General features: G+C 39.4%; 1 protein-coding gene across 5 annotated transcripts in view; it reads left to right on the top strand.

Annotated features, from left to right (window-relative positions):
* Gaba-b-r3 (gamma-aminobutyric acid type B receptor subunit 3) overlaps positions 1–27612 on the top strand; it is a 68532-nt gene that overhangs the window by 22770 nt on the left and 18150 nt on the right. For all 5 annotated transcript variants that reach the window (XM_071706984.1, XM_071706983.1, XM_071706982.1 and 2 more), the window contains 6 exons: positions 7736–8053; positions 10111–10215; positions 10781–10846; positions 19016–19219; positions 22414–22638; positions 23742–23802. In XM_071706984.1, the coding sequence (XP_071563085.1) occupies positions 7736–8053; positions 10111–10215; positions 10781–10846; positions 19016–19219; positions 22414–22638; positions 23742–23802 (979 nt within the window). The remainder of the gene's footprint in view (positions 1–7735; positions 8054–10110; positions 10216–10780; positions 10847–19015; positions 19220–22413; positions 22639–23741; positions 23803–27612) is intronic.

Genomic DNA, 27612 nt, shown 5'->3' with positions numbered 1-27612 from the left:
TATATTGACGATGCTGCGATAGAAGGCAAATTGATGGGAAAACGCAGCGTAAAAATGCATCCCGCATTCAATCGTGGCAAAAATTTCTCTTATTTTCGTTTCACATAAAAATGCAAAATGGCGTTATAGAATTTGCAGCAATTTTCTATAATAACTTTTTTATAACTACCTCTAGAATCTAGTTGTCTGGAATTTCTGTCATTAATTCGTCGCTATTCGGAAAGATCTGTAGAAATAAAAAAGCACTTTGTAACAGTTCCTTACTGCTGTATTTATTTAAAAAATGTTCTCTCTTAATATCAAATAATCTCAATTAATATAAAGTACACATCAGAGAGATAGAGCGAGCGAAATGACAGGAATGATATCTCACGTCTTCTTTTATGATAAGGGAAAGTTGCACTCGGCGATTTCATGAGAAACGCAATTTCTCCATTGGTATTATCTAAATCCTGGTATTATATGTTACTTCTTCAAGCTCCATCCCGACGATGTCTTAACCCAGCGACTTATCTAAAGTACTGATTATTTTCTTTGTCGCAGAGAAGGGGGAGAGAGAGAGAGAGAGAGAGAGAGAGAGAGAGAGAGAAAGAGAAACAAAGAAAAATTTTCATGCCAGGGTTGCGTCTTGCCGCGTCTTTCAACTCCTAGACTTAGAAGCTCGCATTTTCACGCATATATGGGCTGAATCATAAAATCTGTCGCTTAGGGTAAACCTCGATCCACGAAGGGTCTTCGGGTTCCTTCAAGGATTACATCATAGATCGGCGGCGTGAGCGTCAAAGGTCTTTCGCGAATTCTCGTCAAATTGTAAATCGACCGTGGCTGATACGATTTCGCAGATCTAAGTCTTATCAGAGTTTTTCTAGGCGAAACCCTGGTAGTGCGATATATAAGATGATATTCGCACAAAGATATTTTTCGCTCTGCATTTTCGTGAAACTTTCGCTTAAAGCTTCTCGCGGTAATATAATTTTATCGACAAGAGAGAAGAGAAATTTGCCCCCGCGAAATCGTACGAACATGTCGACCTGACAAAGAACTCTTGCCGGGCAAGGGACGGCGTATCTCGAAAATATCAAAGTTCATGTAGACTCTAAGTTACAGTGTAAATCCTGAGCGATCGACATAATTTCACAACTTCAATCTTGCTGAACGATAAAGTATTCTCTTTGATCGCATCGTTTTATGAGGCGAATGTATCGGCAAATTTCATGTTAAACTTAAATAAAACCATTTTAAGATATTTTTCATTAGAAATATATATATTCGTAGACCAACAGATACATCCAAACGTGTAGCGTGTGTATGTAAAATAATAAAATTAGATCTTATAAAGATCTCATAAATGTCTTCTTAAACATCTTTTCAAGCTCACTTGAAAAAAACACTTTTCAATGGAGTAATCAATATTCATTATGTTCATGTGACTTATATATGTGGGTAAACAATTTTTATAATTTATGGAAATGGCGTACGTAGGGTCACAGGAAGGGAACAACAGGGGCATACAAATGTGTATTTGGCGGGAGCCTTCTTCGGTATTCTTTTGTAGGACTATTACGAGAGATTTGTGCGAGTTACCTATATCGCGACCACCTTTCGTAAATGACTAAAAATATTGAATAAAAATAAAAATGAAGTGCATAACGAATAAAATGTGCTCCGATAAAGAAGACTCGGAAGCCTTTTCCGCGCGATTTATGAAAAGGATCGAAACGAGAAACAAAAAATAAAAATGAAAATGGATATTCGCCCACGCGAATACTTCCGATGGACAAAAATTGCCTTCATATTTGAAGGCATTCAGACACGCATCTACACATCTACACGCAACACAACAACGACCCGACAGTTCGCAATTTGCAGCGAAAGTCCGGATAAAAAGGCATCTGTTGCGGCAATTGGCATCGCCATCGATAAGATAGTTCCTCCCCAGGTTTCTTCTGACAGACGGTGCGCTATCTGTGCGCGATAATGGACGGTGAAAAGCGCATATTGGAACAAAACGAGAACGAGACAATGGCACGAAATGCAGCCATGCGACGAGAATCGTAAAAATAGAGCCGATGTCCTTTTGTATCGAAATATTCGCGGATACGGATCAACAACTGTGTCTGTGTCGATCATATCAGTGTTTTAGGCCCTTCTTCCATCGCTTTCTTTCTCTCTATATATATAGACACGCATTTTATATATTTATCTGTAAATGCTGAATCTATGCTGATAAGACTGTACGAAATAAGATATTACGTGACTGGTTTGGTTGATGGAATAAAGAGAAGAGTGGAAAAATAAAAAGCGAAGGCTATACTATGATAAAAGAAAAATCGTATATTTACCCTTTATACGAATCTCCCCACAGGCGTTTTCCCATAGTACCGTGGACGGTGGCACACACTGATTGATAGGTTTAAAATCACATTGTTATCGTTCCTCCTCCGTTCGATTTTCCTGTCTTATTGACGTTTGGGATATGATCGTAAAACAATTTTGCTCGAAGAAATTGTCTCATAAAAATCTCATTTAGAGAAAACCGGGGAGGGATAGAGACAAGGTGAAAAGGACGGGTCTCTGAATAGAGCGGCCGAGCCATCGTTTCCGCTCAGCTTCATTCATTATCGATGGCACTAATAAGGATGTAAAAAGCTAGTGAAATAGCCACTCGCGATCGTCCCGCGTCGCGCCCCGGATTTTTCTATTTCCTGCTCCCTTTTTTCAATCGTCGATCCTATATCGGAGAAATTACAATTAAGCGTTAACGTGCTTTCGATTTTATATTCCGACGCGAATTAATTACAACGTACCGTGAAAAACGAGCGTGCAACTCGTTATCCATATATTTTTACTTTTATAATTAAATAATTAACTTTTTGCTTTTCTTCCCCGTATATATATTCCCGTGCCGTTCTCGCTCGAAATAAAAACATTTAAGTTGCGTCCATAATTCATGCAAATTGTTAACCGTGGAGCCATATGTGGTCTCGTGGGGAAGCGGGACAGACACGCGAGTAGTGTGTTTCAGCTGATTTGGCGGCCGGCCAGCGGGTGATTGCATTATACCGATTGTTTCTTCTCGCAGTGTCTAACCGCGGAACAGATTCTCTCTCTCCGCCGCTGACCAACAAGCGGTTTATCGGCCGGCCCTGGCTCTCATGACGGACGAGCGTCGTCCCGATACTATAAGCGTCAGCGATCTTCATGGCGCGGATAAAACGATGGAAACGAGAGACAGTATACGTGCGGATGAGGAGCGTTCAAAGAGAAAGATATCAACAGCAATCCCTGCTAGGCACACCTGCTAGGTCAGCGCATCGATCTTCAGAAATTCACGGCTCCCGGATCCTCCGACCTTATTCTTCGTAGTCTTCTCCCCCTATGTATCATTGTCTCACACGTCCGGCCCCTCGGCAAGAATACGCGGCAACAAAACGTCTCGTCCGACTATTGTCTCGGTTACACCCCATTCATGAGGCAGTTCGACTCTTCAAAGCCTCTGGTCGATAGTGAACTTAGGCGGCTAGGCGCACCCTTACACGCCATCGCGGCCACTCACACGTACACGTGACACGTCCGTGCGGGTGTAAACGCACATTGATATCGGTACAGAACTATCGGCACGGACGGGGCGGATTGTATTTTCAGAATGTCGATACACCGACCGATCTCGGAGGACTAGGCAGACGTTTATTGTCTGTCGTTTCTAAAAGGCTTATATTCGGCGCAGATACACTGAATGGAGAATATAAAGTATTCTCCCCGAGACTTTTGGCCTTGTAGATAAGAAAACGGCATGCCGAAGCGGCCCCGGTATGTGGTGAAAATATCTTTCTTTCTTCGTGGAACGCGATATTCTATGCAGATCGCGGTCACTCGGCGGAAAGCGATCAGACGCGAGAAATGCCATACGTTCGGTGCTCTAATATCTTAATAAAATTCCCACTTTACGCGATAGAAATGTTATCCTAGCTCGGATTCGAGAACATACGCTACAGACGTTGAAACGTGGAATTTCACGAAGATGCGGCTCAATGAGCTACAAGGTTTTTTTTCTGAAACATTGATCTTACAAAGGCCATCACGAAGTGGAGTAAAGACGATCTGCAGTTCTTTTACAGCGGCACGTGCAATTCGCTTTTTTTTTTTTTTACTTTTGTTCCGCATTGTGGATAACTCGATTCTAACAACATAGAGATAACCACAGCGGAAATTGTGTCGGTTAATGAAAATTGAATTAACTGAAAAATATAAAGTTTCGCGCAAACAGTTTTTTGTTTCTCGACGCAGATAATTCTCGTGAACAAATATGAAAAGTATTGAATGTTAGCTCGCCTTTGTAAAAAAAATAGCTAGATCTTTTTATATCCAGGAACAACGGCTTATGAAAAATAGCCGAGATGAATAGATATATACTTTAAAAAAAAATACGAAGCTAGTCAACAGGATCATAAATTTATACATGAATCGACCTGGCATTTCAACAGCAGTAAAACCTGGCGCAATGATCATTCATAGTTTATTTTAAAAGCACACGTGGAAAATAGAACGGTACGGGACACGACGTCCCGTGGGAGCTGTTTGTTAAAACAAGAAAAGGGAGCAGGTCATTAAACAACGACAAGTGACATTTATTGTTTCGGAATACAGGAGTACGGACCAAACCCGGAGAAAGTTTGGGAAGAGAGTATCGCCATAATTAATCACACCAGTATAAATCTCTCTTTCTCTCGCTTTCTATTGTTGTCCCTTTTTCTTCCTTTTATATAAAATTTTTCTTATTTTTTACAGCAAAACTTATACAAGTTAAGAGAGACAGGTTAAATAAGAGCCAGGCGCTGTTGATGGCGCGCAGAGATGTAGCTCCTTTTCTTGAAAAAAAAATTTATTTAACGTCCTTTTCGGTCCGACAGTTTGGACCATATTAAACAAAAATTATATAAATAATAGTGATAACGAAATTTCACGTATCTCGTATTGCACACATACTATAACAATGTTAGTTTAATTAAACCAATGAAGTTAAAATAATACTGTTTTGTGTTAAAATAATAGATTTCGACACGCGCGTGGTAGTAAAAAAATAACAAAATGTCTAACTCAAGGTATTGGTTTAAATTCCATCTTTTAATATTTAACGGTGTAGCTCGTAAACATTTCTCCGCGCAGAAGTATACATTTGAGATACATTTCTGTTGTTGTAACAAATAGACTGACGGGCGCATCGCGCGTATAAGAATTCAGGTCGTGTATTCTGCAATGTCGATTTTCGCAATGACGACTCGCCTCGCGGAAAATGTTCGCAGAACACGTGCGATAAACTCGGTGTTACAGGAAAGGTAAGTTGGAAATTGTCCAACCAGGTCTCGTACCAACCGAGAAGTCTTTTTAACTTACTCTCATCTGCGTAGATATCTACCGTAAGTCGCGCGTCGTCCGCTTAGTATTTTATGCTACAAGAATTCGCGCGAACGCTTCAAGAATCCATTTCCATTCGTCACCGATGTCGATGCCGCTTTTTCTCACCATTGATCCTCTCTATCTCGCGAGATAATAGTAATTTATCATGATGCTGCCGCGCCATCCTGACTGTCAGATTCGCACGTCGACTATGTTTCTTCCTCTCTCTCTCTCTCTCTCTCTCTCTCTCTCTCTCTCTCTCTCTCTCTCTCTCTCTCTCTCTCAGCGCAGCGGCGTTACACGTTCCGCGATGTTGAACCGCAAAGCTGTCACGACATGAAAAATGTAATATAGGATTTAACCCACAATCTGTTTTGCTTGTTGCAGTGTATGATATCTGTAGCGGCGGACATTCTCGAGTTTTCATTCCTCAATTTTAAATTCAAGCGGTGATATATCACATTGAATATTTGCAGTTATTATATAATCCCATCCTCATATTTTTATTCGGGCAGAAACGCATCGCAATCTTCATGTTGACTTATTAACGTGTCAAGTTGTTTCGCGGCTGTCGCTCTCATCTATTAATAATGTGAAAGAGAGTGAAATAACGTCGTTATGTAAATTATTTGCGAGCGAGGGGGACATTATGGTTATGACTCGTCCATCATAGAGGCGCAATTAACGATATTCATTACGGACTAACAGCGTCCACTAATTTGACAATTGATGCGAAAACCAGAGTATGTGTCAACTGTAGCGTGAGGCACGGCTGACATCTTAATTATCGGAGATGAATTATGATCGATGTAAGGACAGCATTTATGCGATCGATCATTAGGAAACAAAATCCCGCATTTAATTAAAGTTCAATATTTCAGATAAAATAATTCTACCACATTTCAATTTTATCTCTCATTGTTAAAATACAAAACCAACATGAATATTTAAATACAAGTTTCTGAAGTAATAAAAAGCTTGCGTATTTATTATTTTTCCATCGATTGTTTTGCAATTGTCTTGTAAATTATTAAATTTGTAATACATATTTAAAAAAAAATTAAAGATACAAAAATTCTCATCGCGGAAAATATCTGTATTATTTCTCCATTTATTCGCTCTCGAATGTTGAATAATACTGATCTTTTATACGCAACAGGTTTCGAGCCCCGTAATTGTATTAAAAGTGCTAATTTTTTGTCATTTGATTTACTCTTTGTAGAAATAGGCGGATCGAGGACTCAGCTGATGCTGACGCACAGCTCAGAATGAGAATTTACACGGGTTGTTTGTCCCCGTAAACAGAAATGTCGCGAAAGTCATGGATATGCATGGCACACCACGTTCGTTAAGCTAGTAGTTGCGCTCAGAATATTGTCAGACACACGGGCTCTGGAAACGTGCTGCGAAGATGACGAACATTTGCTCAGCGTGTATTCCATGATAACAAATTTCCACTATGAAACGCACACATATATTTTCTCCGTTTCTCTTCCTTTTCCAAGAAGCTTTTAATTTTCTGCTTTTCTAAATCATCAATCTGGTCCATTCAATATCTTCAACGAAGTGAGTACAACGTTTCCGGACGTTAATTGCGCCAAACGATATCGGAGACACGGGTCGGTGCCTGATATAATTTTTTTTTGGAATTGGCCACTCGAATTGTCGAACGGGAAAAGATGGAGACTCCAATTTCCTCGGAGAATGATTGGTCGAGTTTCGACTTTCGAGTGCATCCTCATCGAGATCCGATGAAATTGTAACAAGCTGTGGAGTAGATAGCACTCGTGTTGTAAAAGTTGGATCGGCAAGTCCCCTGGCTTCCTCGTAACTCGCACCGTCCTGCATCTCCACGAAGACTCTCGAGATTTTTTCCACGCTTTCGAGTTCGCTCCAGTCTCCACTCGCGTTGAATAATTGCTCGTTAAAACGAGCCGGGTCTTCCTCTCGCTTATCGTAGCGGTCCAACGCCATTCGCAGCTCAAAGAGCGCGTGACGCTTTTTTTCTCCGCGCTGGTAATTACACCGTTTGTAATCGATCGCCTCGCTCAAGCGACAATCTTTGTTGTTGTCGATATTCAATTAATACTGACTCTTTCGTTTCTTTCAAATTCTGAAACTTATTTGAACGAAGCAGTTTCAGTATGAATACATAATTTACAATATATAATTTATAATATCCCAACAATTAACACGACAGGTACTTTTATTAAAATATTTGTTGCACCCTCTGATGATAAATGTTTAGTTTTTTAATTCTAAGATATTTTTGTAATAAGTTTGAAATATTATTATGCAGCTAGTTTTCAATCCGAAACTTTCACTTCTCTATTTCTAGTGCGATTCCGGAGTGGCCGTGGATAGATTCTTTCACGCTTTGTACTCGACGAGGAAGAAACACCTGATGCCATTCTTGCTCGGCACCGCTTGTTCCGAAGTCACCGAGACGCTGGCCAAAATTGTGCCCTATTGGAACGTGATCCAAGTGTCGTTTGGCTCGACGGCACCTGCACTCTCGGATTCCAACGAGTTTCCCCTGTTTCTGCGAACGGTCGCGCCGGATTCGAGTCACAATCCGGCCAGGATAGCATTGATCAAACACTTCGGATGGGACACCGTCACCGCGCTCTCGCAAACAGGCGACATGTACTCCTTGGTAAGTAGGTCGTAAGGAACACGAATGTCGTTCGCAAATCGACTCCCCCGAATTTATCGGCGCGGCTTCCCATCACTCCGGCAGTCCGCGCCGGAAATAACTCGATCGCAATATCGATGTTATATAATTTTTCTCCGAGATCGTGCGGAAAGCATTTCAAGTTTATCTCATCCCCTCAAAATCTGAAGTCTTTATACAAACCGCGTATATGTAATGCAAAAATCTATAAACGTGGAATTTACACATAAAATTTAAGTAATACAATTTTCCGATTTTATATCCGCGAATAAACGCGAACGCGAGTATGAAATATTATCGAAATTCACAGAGACTCTCTATTTGAAAAATTATGTTTATGATAACGGATTGAAAATCGGCTCCTTCATAAAGAGCGGCGCTCAGAGAGTTGCAATTGACGTTAATCGCGATTGAAATTTGCACCAAAAAATATACCACTTATAAATCCAATACCTCCTATCTCGCCACTTCTACTCTACCGTATATAAATATCGAGATCAGATAAAGTGGAATCTCCGAAATACGAAGGGAATGCGCGCGCGATAACGTGATCGCGCGCGCGCGCGCGAGGACATTTTCCGCGTTATATTTATCTCTCCGTCTCGCTTTACGTAAACGTAACCGCGTGTTTAATTGCGAACTACACCGCGGAAGTTCGTTTGTGCTCGACGTGCGATCTATACAATGAAGTTTCCGTTATGTCGGCTTTAATTAACTTTCGATTTGTACTCACGCGCAGTTAACCAGAGTACCCGCACAGTTCGGTATCACGTTTCGGTTAATTCTCGGTCAATTTCCGTCGCTGCATTGTAACGGAAGCTACCACACGTCATATCCGGCTTTAATGTAGTCTAGGAATACGCGACGGACGCGGACCCAGGGACGTCGCGGTACTAGAATTTCGACACAAGCGAGGCAAAACAATAAATTGCCAATTTATGTTGCAATGTTGTTTTATATAATCGTTGTACGAGTGAGAGAAGTCGTGTATTTTTTCCCCGATATATATTTATTTTAGCAATTTTAAAACCGAGTTTCCCTTGATAGAAAGAAGTTTGATTCGACAAATTTCTAATAAAGCGTGCGCAACATATCGCACACCGAGAAGAATACTGTCACAACTCAAAAATTCGCAATTTTCAGGAGAGAGAAAAAACAAATTTAATTAAATTTTTTTGAATTGTGAGGTAACTAACACAATTGCAATTAACATTTTGTTACAATGAAACTTTACTGTTTTTTGAAGACGTCTGCTGTGAATTATTTATCAATTCACTTAACGACACTATTCATCCAGCGACCGCAACTTAATCGGTCTAAAAGAATAACGACACTTCTGTTCCCGTGCGGCGAGTTTTGCATATAGGACTTGTAACGCTATTATAGCATCTAGGGAGCATCTTAGGCATACTTTTTATGGGCTTAATTCAGAATCAAAATTTTTTGAGTTGTAACAGTAATCTTCTCGGGGTGCGATATATGTCATCTATCTCGAAAATTGATGTAAATGGAGTTACGAAAATTCTGCGGAGATCGATGCGTCAGTTCACAACCGTGTCTCGTTAAAATTCATATTGTTCCCAAACTGGGTTTAAACTACTTTTGAAATAAACGCTTTATGCTCGAACGTGCCCACGTACGAGCGATCCGGGGAAACACCGATAAAGATACCTACGAGTTTTGCTCCATGTCGCGAAGCATGTGCCGAGATAGATAAGAGAATTCTGAATGTTGTCAATTAAATTGCGTGACACGCTTGCCGAGAAGAAACGAACGAGCGAAACGAACGAAAACGACGCGGCGCGACGGCAATCCCTTTTAGGATAACGGAACGTAACACGTAACTCCCGTCGGCGTCGCCGTGACGTACGATGCGTATTTGTAAGGGTGACGCGCGACATTCCTGTTTTGCGCAAATAAAACGGGGGGCCGAGGGGGTAAATGGAACGGCACACGCCATTTTCCGCCTGTATCGCCGTCGCGTCGCCGCTGGGCTCCCCAGCGCGTGCTTCAATACGTCGCGCGTCTCTCTGTTTCAGGCAGTGAATGATCTGGTCACGGAACTGGAGCAGGCGAATATCACGTGCACCGCGACCATCACGTTCGCCGAGAACGATTACAAGGAGCAGCTACGGACATTGAAGGTAAAAAGTCGCGCTTAAAACGTCAATCCGTTCTCCCATCTCCGTCCTTCTTTTGCGACCACGGGATCGTTGTAGCGATCGTTTCGCGCAATTAGATCGATAGGCGGTGATTCGGTCGATCAGCCGGCCCGCTCGGTGCTGCGGGTCTTTCATCTTTCGGACATAATTCGCCTGCTTTGAAATGCAAAGTTCGTTTTCGCGAAATGAACGCTGAAGTATCGATTGGATGGCGCGATATAGACACATCGGGGGATTAAATTTGCACTCGCACCGTCGATGTGCGCGAATTAATTAATTCGATTTCTAGTTCAAACGATGATTTAACTTTAAGGACGACCGAGGAAACATTTGTTGATATAAATATTGCAGAAAGCACACGCGGGATAAAAATTCAATCTGGATTCGAACGCGAAATTGCGACGCGATAAAATTTTCAACGCGCAATCATCACTATCTCTTCTCGCTTCATTAGTATCATTTATCGCGTTTACGTGATTAGAGATGCTTCATCAAATGGAAACTGGAAACCTTTTTTGATTAAAGATATTAACTATCGCCATTCCAGGAATTGGACACGAGGATCATTATTGGAAGTTTTTCACCGCGTTTGGCGCAACGTGTCTTCTGCGAGGTGAGTTGCGAGAGAAAGCAAATTTGAATCTCATCGAGAAAATAATTTTTTTAGATTGTGTAGATATTTTCATAATTACCATAAGCAAGCTCTGTTCAAATAAGGGGTGTAGAACGTGGCGCCATTTTTGGCGAGTATAATATACACGATAAAGAGAATGGGGAACGACCACATCCTTACGGACTAATTAATGACGCTTTTAATAGCTCTCAACCCGTGTAATTTCGACAAAGTTAGGTCGCCATTTCGACTATTCATTTATTTCGAAAGTTTCCACCGATTCATTCCGAAACCCTCGCTAACGAGAAAAAACAATTTTGCGGTTGTTCCACACACGTTTGCCGGGCGGAATTTAGAGCGAAGTGGTTTTTGTCAAAGTAGAAGAAACGTGATAGAATGTAAACAGATAAACCACGGTCCCGTTACATTCGCAAGAACTTGATGCGTTTTGTTGCGCGCTCAACGACTGTAAAATCCGTTTAAAAGTTAAACTCTTGCAGCGCTCATACTTTTCGAACGTCATTACCAATTACCTCGATTAATTATCTCTCGCAGCAACGTTATTTACTTTATCTCTTTTACAGTTACCGTTACTGAAGATAGAATAAAATGCTCTTTCACACAAGTTTCGCTGCTGTCGAATTAAATTCTCTTAAAAATCTGATAACGACGCATTGACGTTTAAACATTATGCAATCTGGCAAATTGTAAGAGATAAATACACACACGTGTCCATTCGGACACGTTCGATCATTCAGCGCGTCATTGAACGCGCGAAAATCGGAAATGCTTTCGTGTCAAGTATTATGAATGCGGCGCGATATATTTTATGGAAAAATAACGCATCCATTATACATAGCTCGAATTTTATGATATCTACTCGACGGGGTAAGGATTCAATCCCCATACTCTCATCCGCCGACACGCACTACATCAACAATACCCTTCGAACTTCATAAGAGGAAAAGCGTTCCGGCAATCTCTTGCAGTGTTTCTGGATTTTACGAGCGCTCGAACGTAGGAGTTGTACAATAGTGATATTTCTTCACAAACGCCTACAAAACCGGAGTAAAAAATATCCGAAACGTTTCTATGCGCCATTCCACGGCGTCATGAAATGAAATTTTCAACGGAATTCCATACATCTATAAACTATCGAGTCAAATGGTTTCTTGATTTCTACATGGATATATATCACGCGTGTATATCTCTAGTAACATGGCGATTTTTCTTCTATTGCTTGTTAGATTCAACAGCTTCGCTATATTTTACGTACTTGTACGAAATAGAAAGGGAATATCAAATGTATCAGGTAGATATTATCAATGACCATAATGTGTGTATGTGTGTGTGTGCCGCGTAAGCATAATCATAAGCACGTAATGCCAAAGTGGAACACAGTTTACATTTTCCCTTTGTAATTTGAGGCCGAAACCGCGACCGCAGAAGCTTTCGGAGTCTTGTTTGTCGTGCGAATTTTCGAAGTACAGATCCGGCTCGCATAGTGATGAACATGCAGATTAGACACACTGGAATATACGTAAGCAAACAAACGGATTGATATCAATCGAGGGAGAGAACCCTTTCATTTCACGTCATAGTATATAATCTATACTGTAAACGTCATATCAAAATTATCATAAAGAATTCAGTGTTGACAATTAGTGAACCAAATCAGAAATTTTTACTTCGCCAGTAAATGATTAACGATAAGGATTTTTTTATTCGACCTATCTTTCTTAATTATAATCGTCACGACGTTTCCACCATGGGATGCTATATATACAATTATTAATTTAACATATAATAGTGACAAAATCCAAATATAAAATTTCTAATAACGCAATTATGCATTCTGCTAATATATGTCGAAGCTTCGAAGACTGATCCCTTTAAAGACTAATTATATTCGAAGCTTCGGAATAAAAGACTTCTAAATTTCCAAGTTAACTTTGAAGCCGTCAAAGAGCTCTATTTTGAATACCTATTACGGCAAATTTAAGGTTATAAATATCATATTTTAATGCAGTCTTTTAAATATATTTTCGAGGCACCTGAAAGAAAACTTTCTGTAGAAAATTAACTGGTATATAAGGGTAATATCGAACGATCGCAATTACTCCAGTTAGATCGGTCGTAATTATAATACCCTAAATGGGCATTTTTAGTAAAACTAGAAAAAATGTTCAACTACTGAACAGTCACGTTTGGAAGTTATTAAATGCATTCTTTAATAGATCTTAATTCTATTCTAACTAAATAATTCATAAAGGTAATTCAAAAGCCTAAAAGAGATTAACATGAGTTAGCTAACAGACAAAAATTACATCAAATTGGTCGAAATAATTTAATAATTTTTACCTCGAATAGTGTGCGCGTTCTCTCGCTTTGAACTTCGAGGCAATATTAAACATTAGGAAGGCTACACAGAGAACGCAGATGTGCGGGGCTAAAGAGGAACGGAAAGTGCTAAAATGGCGTCGTTCGAGATTACCCCATTCTCCTCTATATATTAGCATCGAAGTTACATCGATTGAGAAGGCCCCACGAAATATCGTGACGATTATAATTGACCAAAACGAATGGTTGAAACATCGTGACAATTATAACTAATATGAATCGATAGCCAGTTAGATCGAATAAAAAAATCCTTATCGTTAACAATTAGTAGATGTTAGATTCTGCATGTAAGAACTTGTTGAAGTAATTGTTCCATATGTATATTTGTTAAATTGTGAAAAGTATAAATGCTGTATAAATACGAAATATGAAACGTTAAGAGATTGCTTTAATTTTAGTAGGGCGAATAAGAATTCCGTAAAGTTGCTATCACTATTTAGCAAGCATTAAGAAAATGGTACAAGTTTCATAAACGAGCGCGATTCTTTGTGCTCTTGCTATTGTACTTACATAATAACCGTTCTCTCTTGCGGGCTCTTTATAAATGCAATTTCTTGTTTCTTGTTTATGCAATGTGCAACTCAGCGCGGCTGTAAATCTCGCCGGGAGTGTACGTATAACAGGGAGAACGACAATTTGTTTAAGTTTTCAACATGAAAGTTAATTAAAAAATTGAAATATATATGCCAAAAAAATCAGAGAATAAAATTTTATCATACGCATTTTGAAAACGTCGATATTCTGTTTTTGTGAAAAGATAATAGGAAATTGTGCGTGGTCAGAGGCGGAAAATGTCTGATATAAAACAAGTCCCAACTACTGGATACATCCCATTCATTATGAATGAAATGGGTTTGAATAAGAGAAAATGCCTGACACAAAACAAGCCCTAACTATTGATAAATACTTTATATCAGACATTTTCTGCCAGACCTTTGTCTCTCGTCGGATCCCCCTTCAACTTCGTTTCGGACGTTACTTCAATCTTCATTACGATCTGTAATTGCTATTTTGCGGGATTAATTGAGGCGTAAAAAGTGAAGAGAATAATTCCAAATTTTATTCGAAAAATATCTTCGGAGGAAGAAAACCAGCGCACTGTATCGTTCCATATTAAATTTCCAGTTATCCTATTCCTACATATACATCAGCGTAAACATCGAGTTGAAATTGCAGTCGGTTCGTTGCGTTCCGGGATATATGTGCTACTCGCATCCTTGCCACAAATTACCAACGTTGCAATAAGTCTCTCCATTTCCCCCCTTTCTATCTCTCTCCCTTTACTGACCCGTTTGCGAGTTATGCTTTAAAACGTGCTGTTTAGTGTTGCACAATTTTACGGTTCATTTCACAGGTTTGCTCGCAATGTTTCCACAGCTGCGTTCCTGCAAGATTAACTCATACATTTCAAAAAATTCAAAAATTCTCACCTATTTTAACGATGCATGATGCACACATACTCATTTTTTATAACATTATTTTCGCGCTAGAATGCCGTTATTCGGACATTTAGAAGAGCAAAAAGGTGTTTTAAACATTAGTTTTTTTAACGCGTTTGCGCCGAATATTTACGCATTAAAATGGTAACCGACACGAGTTGGAAAATATTAAGCATTCTTCGATAAAATACGAAATATCTTGTTATCTCGTTTAAAATCGCGAGACAGTAACGAATTCAGATGATTCTACATTTCGGCTGGCGCATAATTTTCTCGCTCGCGCTATTGTAAGTAACGATGGCCCTCATTCTCTCATTTAGCAGACACCGCACACTCCGCTACACGCGGCCGAAGGACAGGCCATTGTGTAACAATGCGATCGTGTGTGCCCACGTCAGCGTCCGCGGTATGGCACGTTTGCATTGAAGTGTATGTATCGGTTTGCCTTACAAGTTAACTGGGAGCCAGCTCGTTACGTACGTGACATCTTACGTGAAACGCGTGACACCTTAAACGTACCACACACGTACATACCTATTTCTCTCTGGCGCCTGTCACGATCACCCACCCGCACGTAAAATTTCCACCGTCGCGCAACGGGGCGATTTCAAATTGTACGAATATTCCTTGCGCCACCCCTATACTGGAACGTCAAAATTACGGGGACGTCCAACGTTAATATCGCATTAAGGATATTCATATCCGCGCGATCGATGCGTCGCACATGCTTCCCCGCAAATGGAGATTCCTGGACACGGTTCACGGAATATCCCTCAATGTCGGTCAATTACCTATACGGCGCGTCAGAATAAATTTCCGGGTCCACGAAGGCCAACATTCGGCGAAGGGGTGACATCTTGGGCGACCATACTGGCGATTCAATATAACGCCGATGTCACCGTTCGCGAAACGACCCTTAAACCGGCACCAAATCACGATTCGACCAATCGTTACGTTTTTGCGACATTTAATATTCGTAGATCACGCTCGAACCGTTTATTATGGTTAAAGGAACAGGCAATTTTTTTATTTCTTTCACACACTGCATCGACACGCAGCAGAGCACAACAAAATAAAAATAAATGAAATAGAACGAAAAAGATCAATATTACGTACAGAGTCAACAGGACCAGTAAGATCATTTTTATAAACGTACAAAAGATTGTATCCTTCGTGCTCTTGTAAACATAATCATCGTGCAATAGCGAGTTGATACGTTAAATGTAAGTAACTTCCTTTAACTAAAAGAAGTACCAATACCGTCTGATACTTTCTTATATTTTCTTCTAGCAGTTATATGGCTATATAAAACTCGAGACACATTATCTTTATATATTTTCGTACATTTATATATTCAGATATATGTATATCTGTACCTTAGACGTAAAGAATCGTGTCTCCAGTTTTTGTCAAAATGGAGTGAATATAACAGGAGTTTAAATTGTATAATGGTAAAGCATCTTATGTCTATTATTACTAGTTTCTAAGATACAATGTTTAAAAAAAGTCGTATTAAAAATTTTTATAGTGCCTAATTTTTAAACCAGGTACAGGCAGTTATACTATTAAACATGTCAGTTAAATTACTTTATTAAAAACTTGATAAATCAAGACGCTACTTTTATTTTATATCTAAAAAATGTATTATTTTCCTATTTAAAAAACTTTAAACCTTGTTTTCTCTGAATTTATAATAATGGAAATACGATTCTTTACCTCTAAGGTACAGATATATACAATTTATAACTTTAAAATAATTATAATACTTTCCCTGCGGTCGTTAGGTAGGATTTATGTACATATTTCATGAATAACCGTTAGATAAGATTCATCTTATCGATCGCATTATGTATACACAATATAATATATTAAATGCCTTACTGCATGTTTAAGCCATAATCATTGATTCCATCATAAGTGCCTCGCAACAGCTGCGTGAAATGTAAGGTCTGTATAAAATGTGCAACCTTTACGATAAACTTTTTATGATAATACAATGGCCAGCATCGTACACAATAAAAGAATGTATGCTCTTTTATAGCAAAATAACACACGACTAACATCAAGCGTTACGCGCTCGGCATAACTTTTTTTTCCGCGAGGATTTTTCCTGAAACAATATATAACTTTCCATACGCACGATTTTAATCCCATTTCTCTTTTTTACGTCCCTCGTCCGATATTCACTGATGACGCGTGCATAACGAACGCACGATTTTCCGGTGAAACGGGCAAATCTTCAATCTATCGATAAATCGGGAAATGGGATAAGCCGACGCGGCGCAAACGTCGAATTGCTGTCGGACCGCAAATCTATTATTCTGTATTGAGTGACAAGTTACCTCAGAAATTAATGGATAATAATGTAAATCCAAATCGCGACGTTGACACACATATGTCATGGAAGAATCGATCATTTCGGGGAAGAGTGCATCGTTACACGTGCCATCACCTGCTCTGACACTGAATAATTGATGCGGTTAAATTGAGAATTTGTTTTAAATTAAGAATCATTCCCATTCAATTACTGGGAACGCGCGCTCGCGCGGCACGTTTGCTGTAAGGAAAATTGCACAATGGCACGGAGATGAAAAACCTGTCGTTCAATATTTTTTAATGATCACACATAAGTTTCCTATCTCTCCTTCCGTTCTTTCGCGGAGATCACGTGTGTTAACGTTATCGAAAAATCGTACTTCAAGTAAAGCGGAAGCATGCAACTACCCCCTTTTCACTCCCCAGTCTCTGCGCCGGACCACAAATAATTCCAGCCATTAAGCGCGCTAGCGCGGCCTTTTGTGCACTGGGTAACAACTTTTTATTACCACTTTTAGTGCACTAGCCGTTGCGCTTGTAAAGAAACGCGGCAACCTGATTTACGAGAATGCTCGATACTTTCCGGACGTTTCCTTTTAGATTCGCTAAGAACTGATACGCTCTTTACTCTCGGTATGCCGTGCTCTCGTGTATGCGTATCACTTACCCGCAACAAAATACGTATACTACTTCCAAAGATGCAGACATTTTTACATAATGAACATGATTTCAAATGCTGCCAGAATTCACAATTTTTTATACAAATACAAAAAGTTGTTACTTTATATTATTTATCTCATATTTAGATTTTAAGTACAAATTTACGGTTTTTCGTATAGTTTCTGATATTTCATTTATTATTTAATAATTAAGAAACTTTTTTAACAGAGAGATTATTTATAGAGTTTAATGAAGAATTATTATTATACCTGTTGGTGTGATATAAAATGTACTCAACTATTGTATATTAAAATTATATTAAGAAATAAAATGTAATTAATTAATTAAAGTTAAAGAAAAAAACTTTACTGTTGAACTTTTTCAAATAGAATAACAAACGTTACATAAATCATAATTAAGTTTGTAGAATACGCTTGTTTCGCGCTCACGGACAATTGTAATCTCGTCTCTCGGAAGAAATTAATTGATTGTATCTCAGGGGGCAAAAATGTAACTGAGAGACCGTGACGCGCCGACCGAGTACAATTTAACGATGACCTACTTTATCCGCTAACTTGACCAGCGAAAAGGCGATACAAAATGCCTTAGGCAGATATTACAATGCTCAAAGTGCACCTGGCAAAGCTGGCGAAGCTAAACGAGCGGAAACAACGTTCCGGAGCGGAAGATACGGAAGATACGATGAGAGGAATAGCCAGTGAAGGCAACAAGAAGACGAACAAGACGCACGGCGAGATATATTTTACAAAGACATCCCGGAGGATCCGCGAACAACCCTGTTCTCCTCGTCGTTTCTCACTACACGGAACATCCAGCCTTATTACGCGATCGTCATAAATAATTTCGCCTGACCGACTACTCGCCGTCGATCTTCCCGGCGCGGCGGAGACTTCGCCAGTAGTTGAGATTTCGAGATCCAGGCGAACGCGATCGCGAACGATAATCCCGCAAGCTCCTGTCCTTCGGCAAATCGGAAAAGTAAACCGATCGATAGATAGCGAGGCCGAGCACGTTTCGCGACCCATTGCGCGTATATCGCGCCGTCCCCCGGGCTACCTTGACGAATCGTGGCAATCGTGTCAGGCATCGATCGCGATAATGCGGCATCACTATCGCGCAGCATTGTGCGTTCGTACCTATTGTTCGCGCAAACACGATGAACTGGGACAATGTTCTTTTGCAGCGCCGTGTTTAATCTCACGCTCGAGTTCCGGCACATTCCTCTGTATATCGTGATAAATATAGCGTACGCAACGGGGTTTATTACTCCGCGGAGTTGCGGGAACGCGATTAAAACGAATCTTTCATAAACTGCGTCTCCTTTTCGTTGCAGGCCTGGAAGCTCGGGATGCACGGCGGCGATTACGCGTGGATTTTGCCAGGTGAGACCATCGACGCCTTGGGGATAAAGGGCGATTGGTGGCGCGCCGGCATCGGAGAGTGCACGACTTCCCAGCTGTCACAGACTCTGGACGGTTTAATCATCGTCAAGAGCCACCCCACGGTCGTCGGAAACGAGACCAGCGCGTCGGGATTGGTATGTCGTTTTTGCCGAGTTGGCCGTTTCAATTTCTCTTATTAATACATAACGGCCGATAAAATATTACGTTGAGTTAGACTAGTTAGACAGTTAGACTGTCACGAACTAATTTGAACGACATATACACGATTCTTCAAGTTTCCCGTCGTCGCCTTCTTTGATTTACACGTATATCCCTTGATCAGTCGTTTGTTCTCAGCGACAATTTGCGTTTACGGTATCCCGCGTTTATGAGGCAACAAGTTTAATAAAAAATAAAAAAATAGATAACGATCGTTCCGGGACCGTTAATGTTAACGGCGGCGATAATTGCAGAATCCCGCGTCCCATAAAGACGAAGGCGAAGATGCGAAGAAAGCTTAGTCGCGGAGTCGTTGTGCAATAATAACGCCTGGGCTGCCGCTACAACCCTACCTGGGCGCCGTAATAAATGAAGTCCCACGAGCGGAAATTAGAGTGTGCAACGAAGAAAGCTGGAGGTCTTGCTATGGACGGGCAAGACTCCTTCCATTCTGTTCCATTAAAGGCCCGCGTAGTGAAACGTTAAAGTGGAAAGGGACTGGGTCGTAGCGCGTCTTTTCGCACCCCCCAGGAGCTGGGTAATCAGCCTAATGACGACTGACGAGCCGCCGTAATCGATGTTCGCGTCAAAAGTCAGCCGTCGATTTTGAGCACTCGTGAAAATAACAAATCGCAAAAATAGACAGCGCGTCGCGGTGCCGTCGTATGTGGATTGTACACGTCGCGGTTTTCACATCCGTCCGACGTCTTCCCCGAACACGTTTCCAATATAGATATCTGTCCCGGATATGTCCTGGGACACGCTTCCTTCTGCGACATCAACGTGAATAATTTCGCTGTGTACCCGTGCAATTTTCTCCACGATCGAAATAAAAATAAGGTGAAAATAATGATGTTTGGTGTAGTAACAGTTTCTATATAATGCTATTAATCCCTTGAGTGTCACACAATTTTCCTCGAATGGTCCTAAAATACCAAAAACAAAAAATTCTTGAAAATTAATGAAAGTTTACGTAGAGGAGTTTTTCATGGCGCTTTAATGACGTCATTATTATTAGTTGCAATTATCTGTAAATATATTTACAATCGGTTCTAGATTTCATTTATTTCTTTAAGTTTATTTAATGTGTTTTTTCATTTTACTAGCATATTTTAGACTCTTAATGTTAATGCTTAATATATTATTGAACAATTAGCCTCTTCGAATAACTACAAAATTTCTGATAAGGAAGAGTTAGCGCTAATAACTGAATAGTTAATGTTGTATTTTTACATATCTTTTTAGGCAATTTTTAATATCTCTCTATCGACATGTCCTTTCTTTGCATCATATAATTTAATGTTTTATTCTTTATTCCATTTTTAGACGCTAGATTTCATAATAAGTGCGTATGTATTCAATATCATCTGCAGGATGCAAAACGCAGAAAATCAATTTTGTCGCGTATGGCTACGTCGATTTTTCACAAAGATAATTTTTCGAAAATCCGGCGTGTACGCAGCACACATGAAAGAACGCCGCGCGTACGTTTTATATATAATTTGACAGGTGAACTAACATGTGTTCCTAAAAAAAAAAAACAGGTGGGAAAACATGTGTAGTGCAAGTGCTTTGAAACATGACATCGCTGCTATCGCGATAAATGCGCGCTGGCTTCACTAAATCAAGATTACAGGTCGATGTAATCGTCAATATCTTTGCGCAGAAAACCCGCAATCGAATGAATTTCGTCTCGTTAAAAAACTAACAATAAGACTCACACCGCTTCCAATAAACGCAAGATTGCTTACTTGGAACTATTAATTTGCGAGATATAATAAATTAATTATAAATAAAATTGATTTTGCTTCGTCATTTTCAAAGACATTTTCATCGAAATCGATATAATCACCAATATTTTCGTACAGAAAAATCGTAGTGGGATGATTTTTGGTTTCGTTGGAAAGCTAAGAGACTTGCACTTTTAATGAATACAAGATATCTCCGATAAGTAGTTGGCGAGATAACTATTATTTACGAAAATAAAACTGATTTTGCTTCAAAATTCATCTCTGTCTTCATATCAATCTTAATTATACATTAAACACAAAAGAATACAGAAATTATCATATTAATAAGCGGTCGATATAGCATATACAGCCTTCCGTTACCTGAATCATTTGATTTCTATTCACTTATTGTTTATTCCGTGCTCTCAATCTAGAAATAGTCATGGTCAAACTAAAATCGGCGAAAAGTTCAAAGTGCAATGCGAGATATATCCGAATCTAACAATAATAATAATCTAATTGAAAGCTTAATATAAACCGTATAGCTAGAGATATGACGTTCTAATTCGACATTAGAGAGTAATGTATAAAAACGGTGAGTTTGACATTCCTTCGAGGATGATTGCTCTAACTTTTCGATCTACGACATACGAGCTAAATTGAGATACGCGTTTCGAAAGTTAAGCCGCTGGAAGAGTATCTCGAGTATGCTGGGCATAAAGGGAAAGATTCAACGTCACTATTTTCCCCTTCAGCGAGCAATTCTCAAACTTCTGGCCGTAAAATTATAAATGTAAGAACACCCACGTGACATTTCAGCGGAAATTGCGGAAATGGTAGTTCGACCAGGTTCTCAGCGAGCTTAATGCGGCATACAGAAAAGCTCAAGGGTGCTTACTATGCGCTAATCTATAATAAAATGTGATTTTATATAGACACTTAATCAGATTTGTTGCGGCAAATTCGAGAAATGAGAATTTTCATCATCCCCGTTACTTGCTACGCAATTCCGATGAATATCGTAACTGCGACATCCTTGCTGATCCGGCTTACGATGCGCTTCAACGCTTCAACTAAAAATAACGTTGTTAAAAATTAAAATTCTTCCGTTCCTCCTCTTCCGCACATCTCGATATTGCCGAAATGTTAAATTAACGAGTGGCAAACTTTTTTTTCCTCTACGTTCGCGACAAACTTTTTTTCCCGTGCGAACGGAATACAACAACGCGTCGTTGTTAGCGCGAACGACAAATTAAATTTAACTCTCGCTCGTCAGTCGATTCAAACGTCCGTCCCTTCTTCCGCTTCAATTTTTTTCTTTTTTAATTATACGACACAGCGCCAAAGGTTTTACGAATCGTCCGAACACGCTTTATGCATTGATCCCATTCATTTTGCAGACCAGCAAGAAGTTTACTTCGGAACTGAATAATACAGGCGTTGCGCACTCGAAATTTGCCGGTCAAACTTATGACGCCGTGTGGGCCATGGCACTCGCTCTCGCTGAAACTGAAGTCCTCCTAAATCGACGGAACGAGAGCATGGTACAGTACACACACACGAGGAAGGACCTCGCCAAGCTTCTGCTGGAGCAGCTTAAGGATTTGCGCTTCATCGGAGTTTCGGTGAGTCCTACAGTCGAAGGATAAATAAAGCACCACGGCCGTTTATTACGTCCGTCCGCGAAACTTGAGGAACGCCACACAGGAAAGTGCATAAAATTGCCCCACGAGAGTCCATATGTATAGAACTACCCGCATCCATTCGTCTATAGATCCTCCCATAAAAAAATGTCGTGCAATTTTTAAGGTTTCAGTAATAATCAAAGACGAAGAATTTTCAACGAATATTAAGTTAAAAGACGTGGGCAAAATTTCAAGTCACGATTGGTTATAGATTGCGATTATTACAACATATCTTTCTTTTCCTTTAAGAAAGTATTCTGATTCGAAAGATCGTAAAAAAACATATTTTTCAAGAATTTTTTGTAGAGAAACGAAAAAAAACGAATAAGCAAATAAACTTTGCGTATTCTTTTAGCGTTATTTATTTTTATTTTTCAAGTAATATAAGAACGCTCTTCTTTTCTTATGTTATATCCTCGTCACTGCTCGTAAGAAAAAACGCATATGGACGGTGTAAATGAGATTCTAGCTATTCTATAGGTATTTGAAACGCAAAAACCAAAAATTTCTTATTCAAAAGTGTGGCTATTTACACCATTTACATCATTTACAGCGTCCATATGCGTTTTTTCTTGCGAGCTCTTAATGACCAGGATATAACATAAAAAAGAAGAGCGTTTTTGCTATTTAGAAAATAAAAATATATTCTTAAAATAAGGCTAAAAGAACATCATGCAAAGTTTAATTATACGCTTATACGCATTATACGCTCTCTTTTTTCGTTTCCCTACAAAAAATTCCTATAAAAAATATTGTAGAAATTTTCTTTTACAACCTTTTAAACTAGAATATAATACCCTCTTAAAATTTTTCGACGAATTTTTAGAGAAGATCCTTTATAACTCGCATGAAATTAATATATAACAATATGATTAATTAATTCCAACTTACAATGAATAAACGTGTGATTGGATTCACGTTTCAGTAATGAAACTCTAATTGCCTTTTATATTTTATAATAAACGATTTTACTGTGCCGTCATCACATTTTGCAGCTGTCCGTTCATACATTCGTCATATAATTGTTCTCGTTATGTTTATAGGGGCCGGTCTCCTTTGACGATGCGGATCGCGTTGGCATCACGGCGTTCTATCAGATGCACGGTAAGTTATGTGTCATTGAAAAATAAAGATAAATAAAAAAAAATGTATTTTTCCGACCGACGAAAGTCTTTCATAGCCCATATAATAGAATACCTATGGAATTTAACGAATCAACTGACACGAATTAAGGGATCAGAGAATTATTGGCTTAGCAAGATTTGATATACGATAAATGCCGTTTTGTTGACGCGAATCGAAACTTCACCGACGAGAGTCACTAGCACATTTCGCCGAACGGTCTCTGGACTTTACGCTTCATCCGATCGGCCCGAATGTCAATAACGGCGTTAAACGTACAATGAGCCAAGAGCTTATGCCATGGGTACACGATGAAACGATACAACTGGGTTGAGAGCACAGACAATGGCCCGATTCTAACGATGCGATGCGCGGCATATCGCGTGTTCTACCGACGAGGACAACTGGCGCGTGGACGCGCGCGCGTATAATCCAATTTATGAGTTTTCTATTATGAGCTGCGCGTAGCGCGCGTCTAGCGTCCCGCTAATGCGTTTTGTTTACGAGCATTTCCGCGCCGTGCTTTAGGTCCGTATAACTCATTGTCGGTCTATCACTAACGCGGACGCATATGTACAAGCGTTCTACATTACACCGTTCTCTCGTTATACAGAAAACGCAATCTTCCTTTCAGAAATCGCTTTGAACGTTATGTGTATCGCTGCGAATCTCGAAACGAGATTATCCGTCCCTCGCTTTGATATAGGGATACCAATTCCTCTGTTATCGATACCGCATAAATTACTCATTTGACATTTCCGCAGGTGATGATCTGCTGAAATATCTTATGCATTTAAATGAACGCCAATGACAATTATGTGCTAGGATGTACGTCGTGTAATTTGTATTTGAAATTAATCTTACTTATTACAACTTTATATATGATATGAAATTCAAAAAGCACATTGCAGAGCGTAACAAACAATGCATATGTTGATTGATGCATAAAGTATTAATTACATATTAAAGTCGCAACAAGATATATAATAATATATTTTTTCTTTCTCCCCTTGTTCTGATTTCCAATGAAATGTCTGCAGCTTGTTGCTCTTCATCCGTTATTTATTTTGTAGAATCTTCTTTTTGCACGTTTGATGAGATTCTGGAGAAAAACTTTCCTTATACAATATTTTCCAATTGTACAATTGGAAAGTTTTACACATACTGAAAATTTTTCAAGAAACACCCGACATCTTGATTCAAAAAGTTTTGAGCGACTCTAGGTGATTTGTTCAAATGATTGAAGCAATAAAGCTTCAATGGTGTGTACTATGACTTCTCACTTCTGATAAATGGAGCAGTGCGATCTAAATATGTGATTTACGCATGTCTCAGATGACCTATAGGTATACCCCCAGGCATTGGATAGTTCGGGTATACCTCGAGGTTGTCTCTACGTGAATTTCTGAGGTTGATATTTAACAATATCACTAAAAATGTTTGCGGAAATATATCCTACATTTCTAATGGTAGAAAGCACTTCTGGCTACGTCGCTGTGTGTCAACGGGCGCGCAAACGATGTGTTTGCCGCGCGTTTAAAAATAATCGTACACAGCGAGGCCGCATGACGACACTTGCATTAAATTAAAAATTAGTCTCTACCTTTTATCATTAACGCTACGGTAACGCTGTTGTCGCGCTCGAATATAACGTTAATTAATCTAGAGAAACATTAGCCGAGAAAGCCGCGCCGGACGCGCGATATACACTGATGCTCGCCGTGATTACCTCTTCCTGGGTCATTTCTTCTCTCCGTTATTCGCAAACGTATCCACATTGCAGTCACACATTCCGGAGATGGCAACCCGATTTATTAATATTACCGTAATAGTGCTTAATTGCACACGCGGTCTTATGAAGTCTCTTCATTTCAGCGAAACACCACCTTTTCCAATACACCGTGTGCACAAATAAAATTAACTGCATTTGCCACAGAAAAAGCGTAAAGGAAACTGGCTGTAGGTGTAGTAATGTGCAGCATATGTACCACGATTTCATTTATGTTTGTTATCAAAGATAAGCTGCTTTTGTAGTTACTCTTTTATCAATTTTTCATGTGACTTGACAAATTATGTCACTTGCATTCAAGGCATTGACAAATCTTTGGTATATCATTTGTAAAATAAAATTTATTTGAATAGAATATGAATTTTTAGACAACTGATTTGATTTTATTATGCCTTGTTTATTGTAAATTTTCCTACTTATGAGCCACAGTCATCATTCTGCTATACCGCTAACAAATTGACGTGAAAACTTCCTACGACATTCCCATTCGTCTGAAGACGAAATCGCATAGACTTCGCAAACTACTAACTCGACGCAGCACGACTGCAACTGCTAACTTCGCATTCGCGAAACTGGTATTGAATTATAAAACTGACTGCCTCTTGTACTCAAAATTGCAATCAGACATCTCTTGCACGTATGACGCTGCCACTGAATTCTTATCTCTTTCTTTCCATTTTTAAAGCCAATTCGAAATTGGATATTCGCCACAATTGGCTTAGCGTTTAGTTTAAAATGATGTTTAATTTAATCATCAAAGTAGCAATTACTTGCTACATGTCACTCCGACATATTATTTCATATCTAACACTATTTACAAACGGAACGTCATAATGCGGGAAACCGAATGTCTCCTGCAGATTAGTTTAACAGGAAATCAATACATATCGACCCCTTACATCGCGTCGCTACAGCTAAATCAAATGTAGGTCAATTAAACAGCTGGATCATTGCAGCTGTCAAGTGTAAACAATATTCATTTCTCAATATTGTTGCCAAAAAAGTATTCAAAAGAAAATTTCGTATCGCTATCAAGACTTTGCTTCCTTGGATAAGATTCATGAATTTTATTGTTTCGGTATTGATACGAATCTAATACTACGCGTATCTTTAAGAAAAAAAGAAGAAATGGTTATGTGATTTTAGGGGTCGAATATATCTATTATATAATATCGAATGTATTATATATATATATATATATAGAGTGAAAATTGACCCATCTGCCTCAGTCTCAATATTTTATTGCAATCAATCACGATCACGCTAAATGCCCTGCATGGAGCTGATCCTCATATGGATTTCCAATATGATGTTAAGTCTTTTAACACATTCAGCCATTTACCGCGTGATACTTCAGTAATGGCAAAAACGATTTTCTTCTCTCTCTCTCTTTTTTTTTACAACGACGAGCTGACGAAAAGTGTGAAAAAGTTTTCTGCACAATTTATTTTCTGGGATAAATTGACTAATATTTCACCGCGAATTTTTACGGCCCCTCGACGGTCTGTTTGTGTTACAAACTCTCTAGTTTCGCATTTGTTCGCGTTTGTTTTCTGTTTCTCATTCTATTTATTAGTTACGTATATACAAACCGCACAAAATCTCTCTTTCTACGAATATGAAATAAACTCCTGCTCCGTAGAATTAATTATTATGAATCGATGTCAGTCCGTGCGATATAATAATTGACTACTTTGATAAGTAAATAAAATAAGACAATTGAAAGCAAATCGAATTTACGCAAGCGGAAGCGATTCTTTCGACGCGTGAAATCCGCTTACGGATGAAGTTATTGCGCAGTTATCATAAATTCGCATACATTAAGGCACGTACCTCGGCACCGATAACGGCATGCCGCATAAAAATAAAAGCCAACCAATTGCATATTCAGTCAATTTTTTGCAGCGTCGCGTTTAGAGCCGGCATCTCGAGTCTCGACGCGCGCGAATCGACGATTTCACTTTTCTCTCGCGCATATGGAACTCTCTCCCGGGGAGGGTAGC

This window comes from Temnothorax nylanderi, unplaced genomic scaffold (genome assembly GCF_030848795.1).
Source record: "Temnothorax nylanderi isolate EJ_2023f unplaced genomic scaffold, tnyl_v1.0 TNYL_tig0055_pilon, whole genome shotgun sequence".
Lineage (NCBI taxonomy): Eukaryota > Metazoa > Arthropoda > Insecta > Hymenoptera > Formicidae > Temnothorax > Temnothorax nylanderi.
This window is presented reverse-complemented; position numbering and strand designations above follow the sequence as displayed.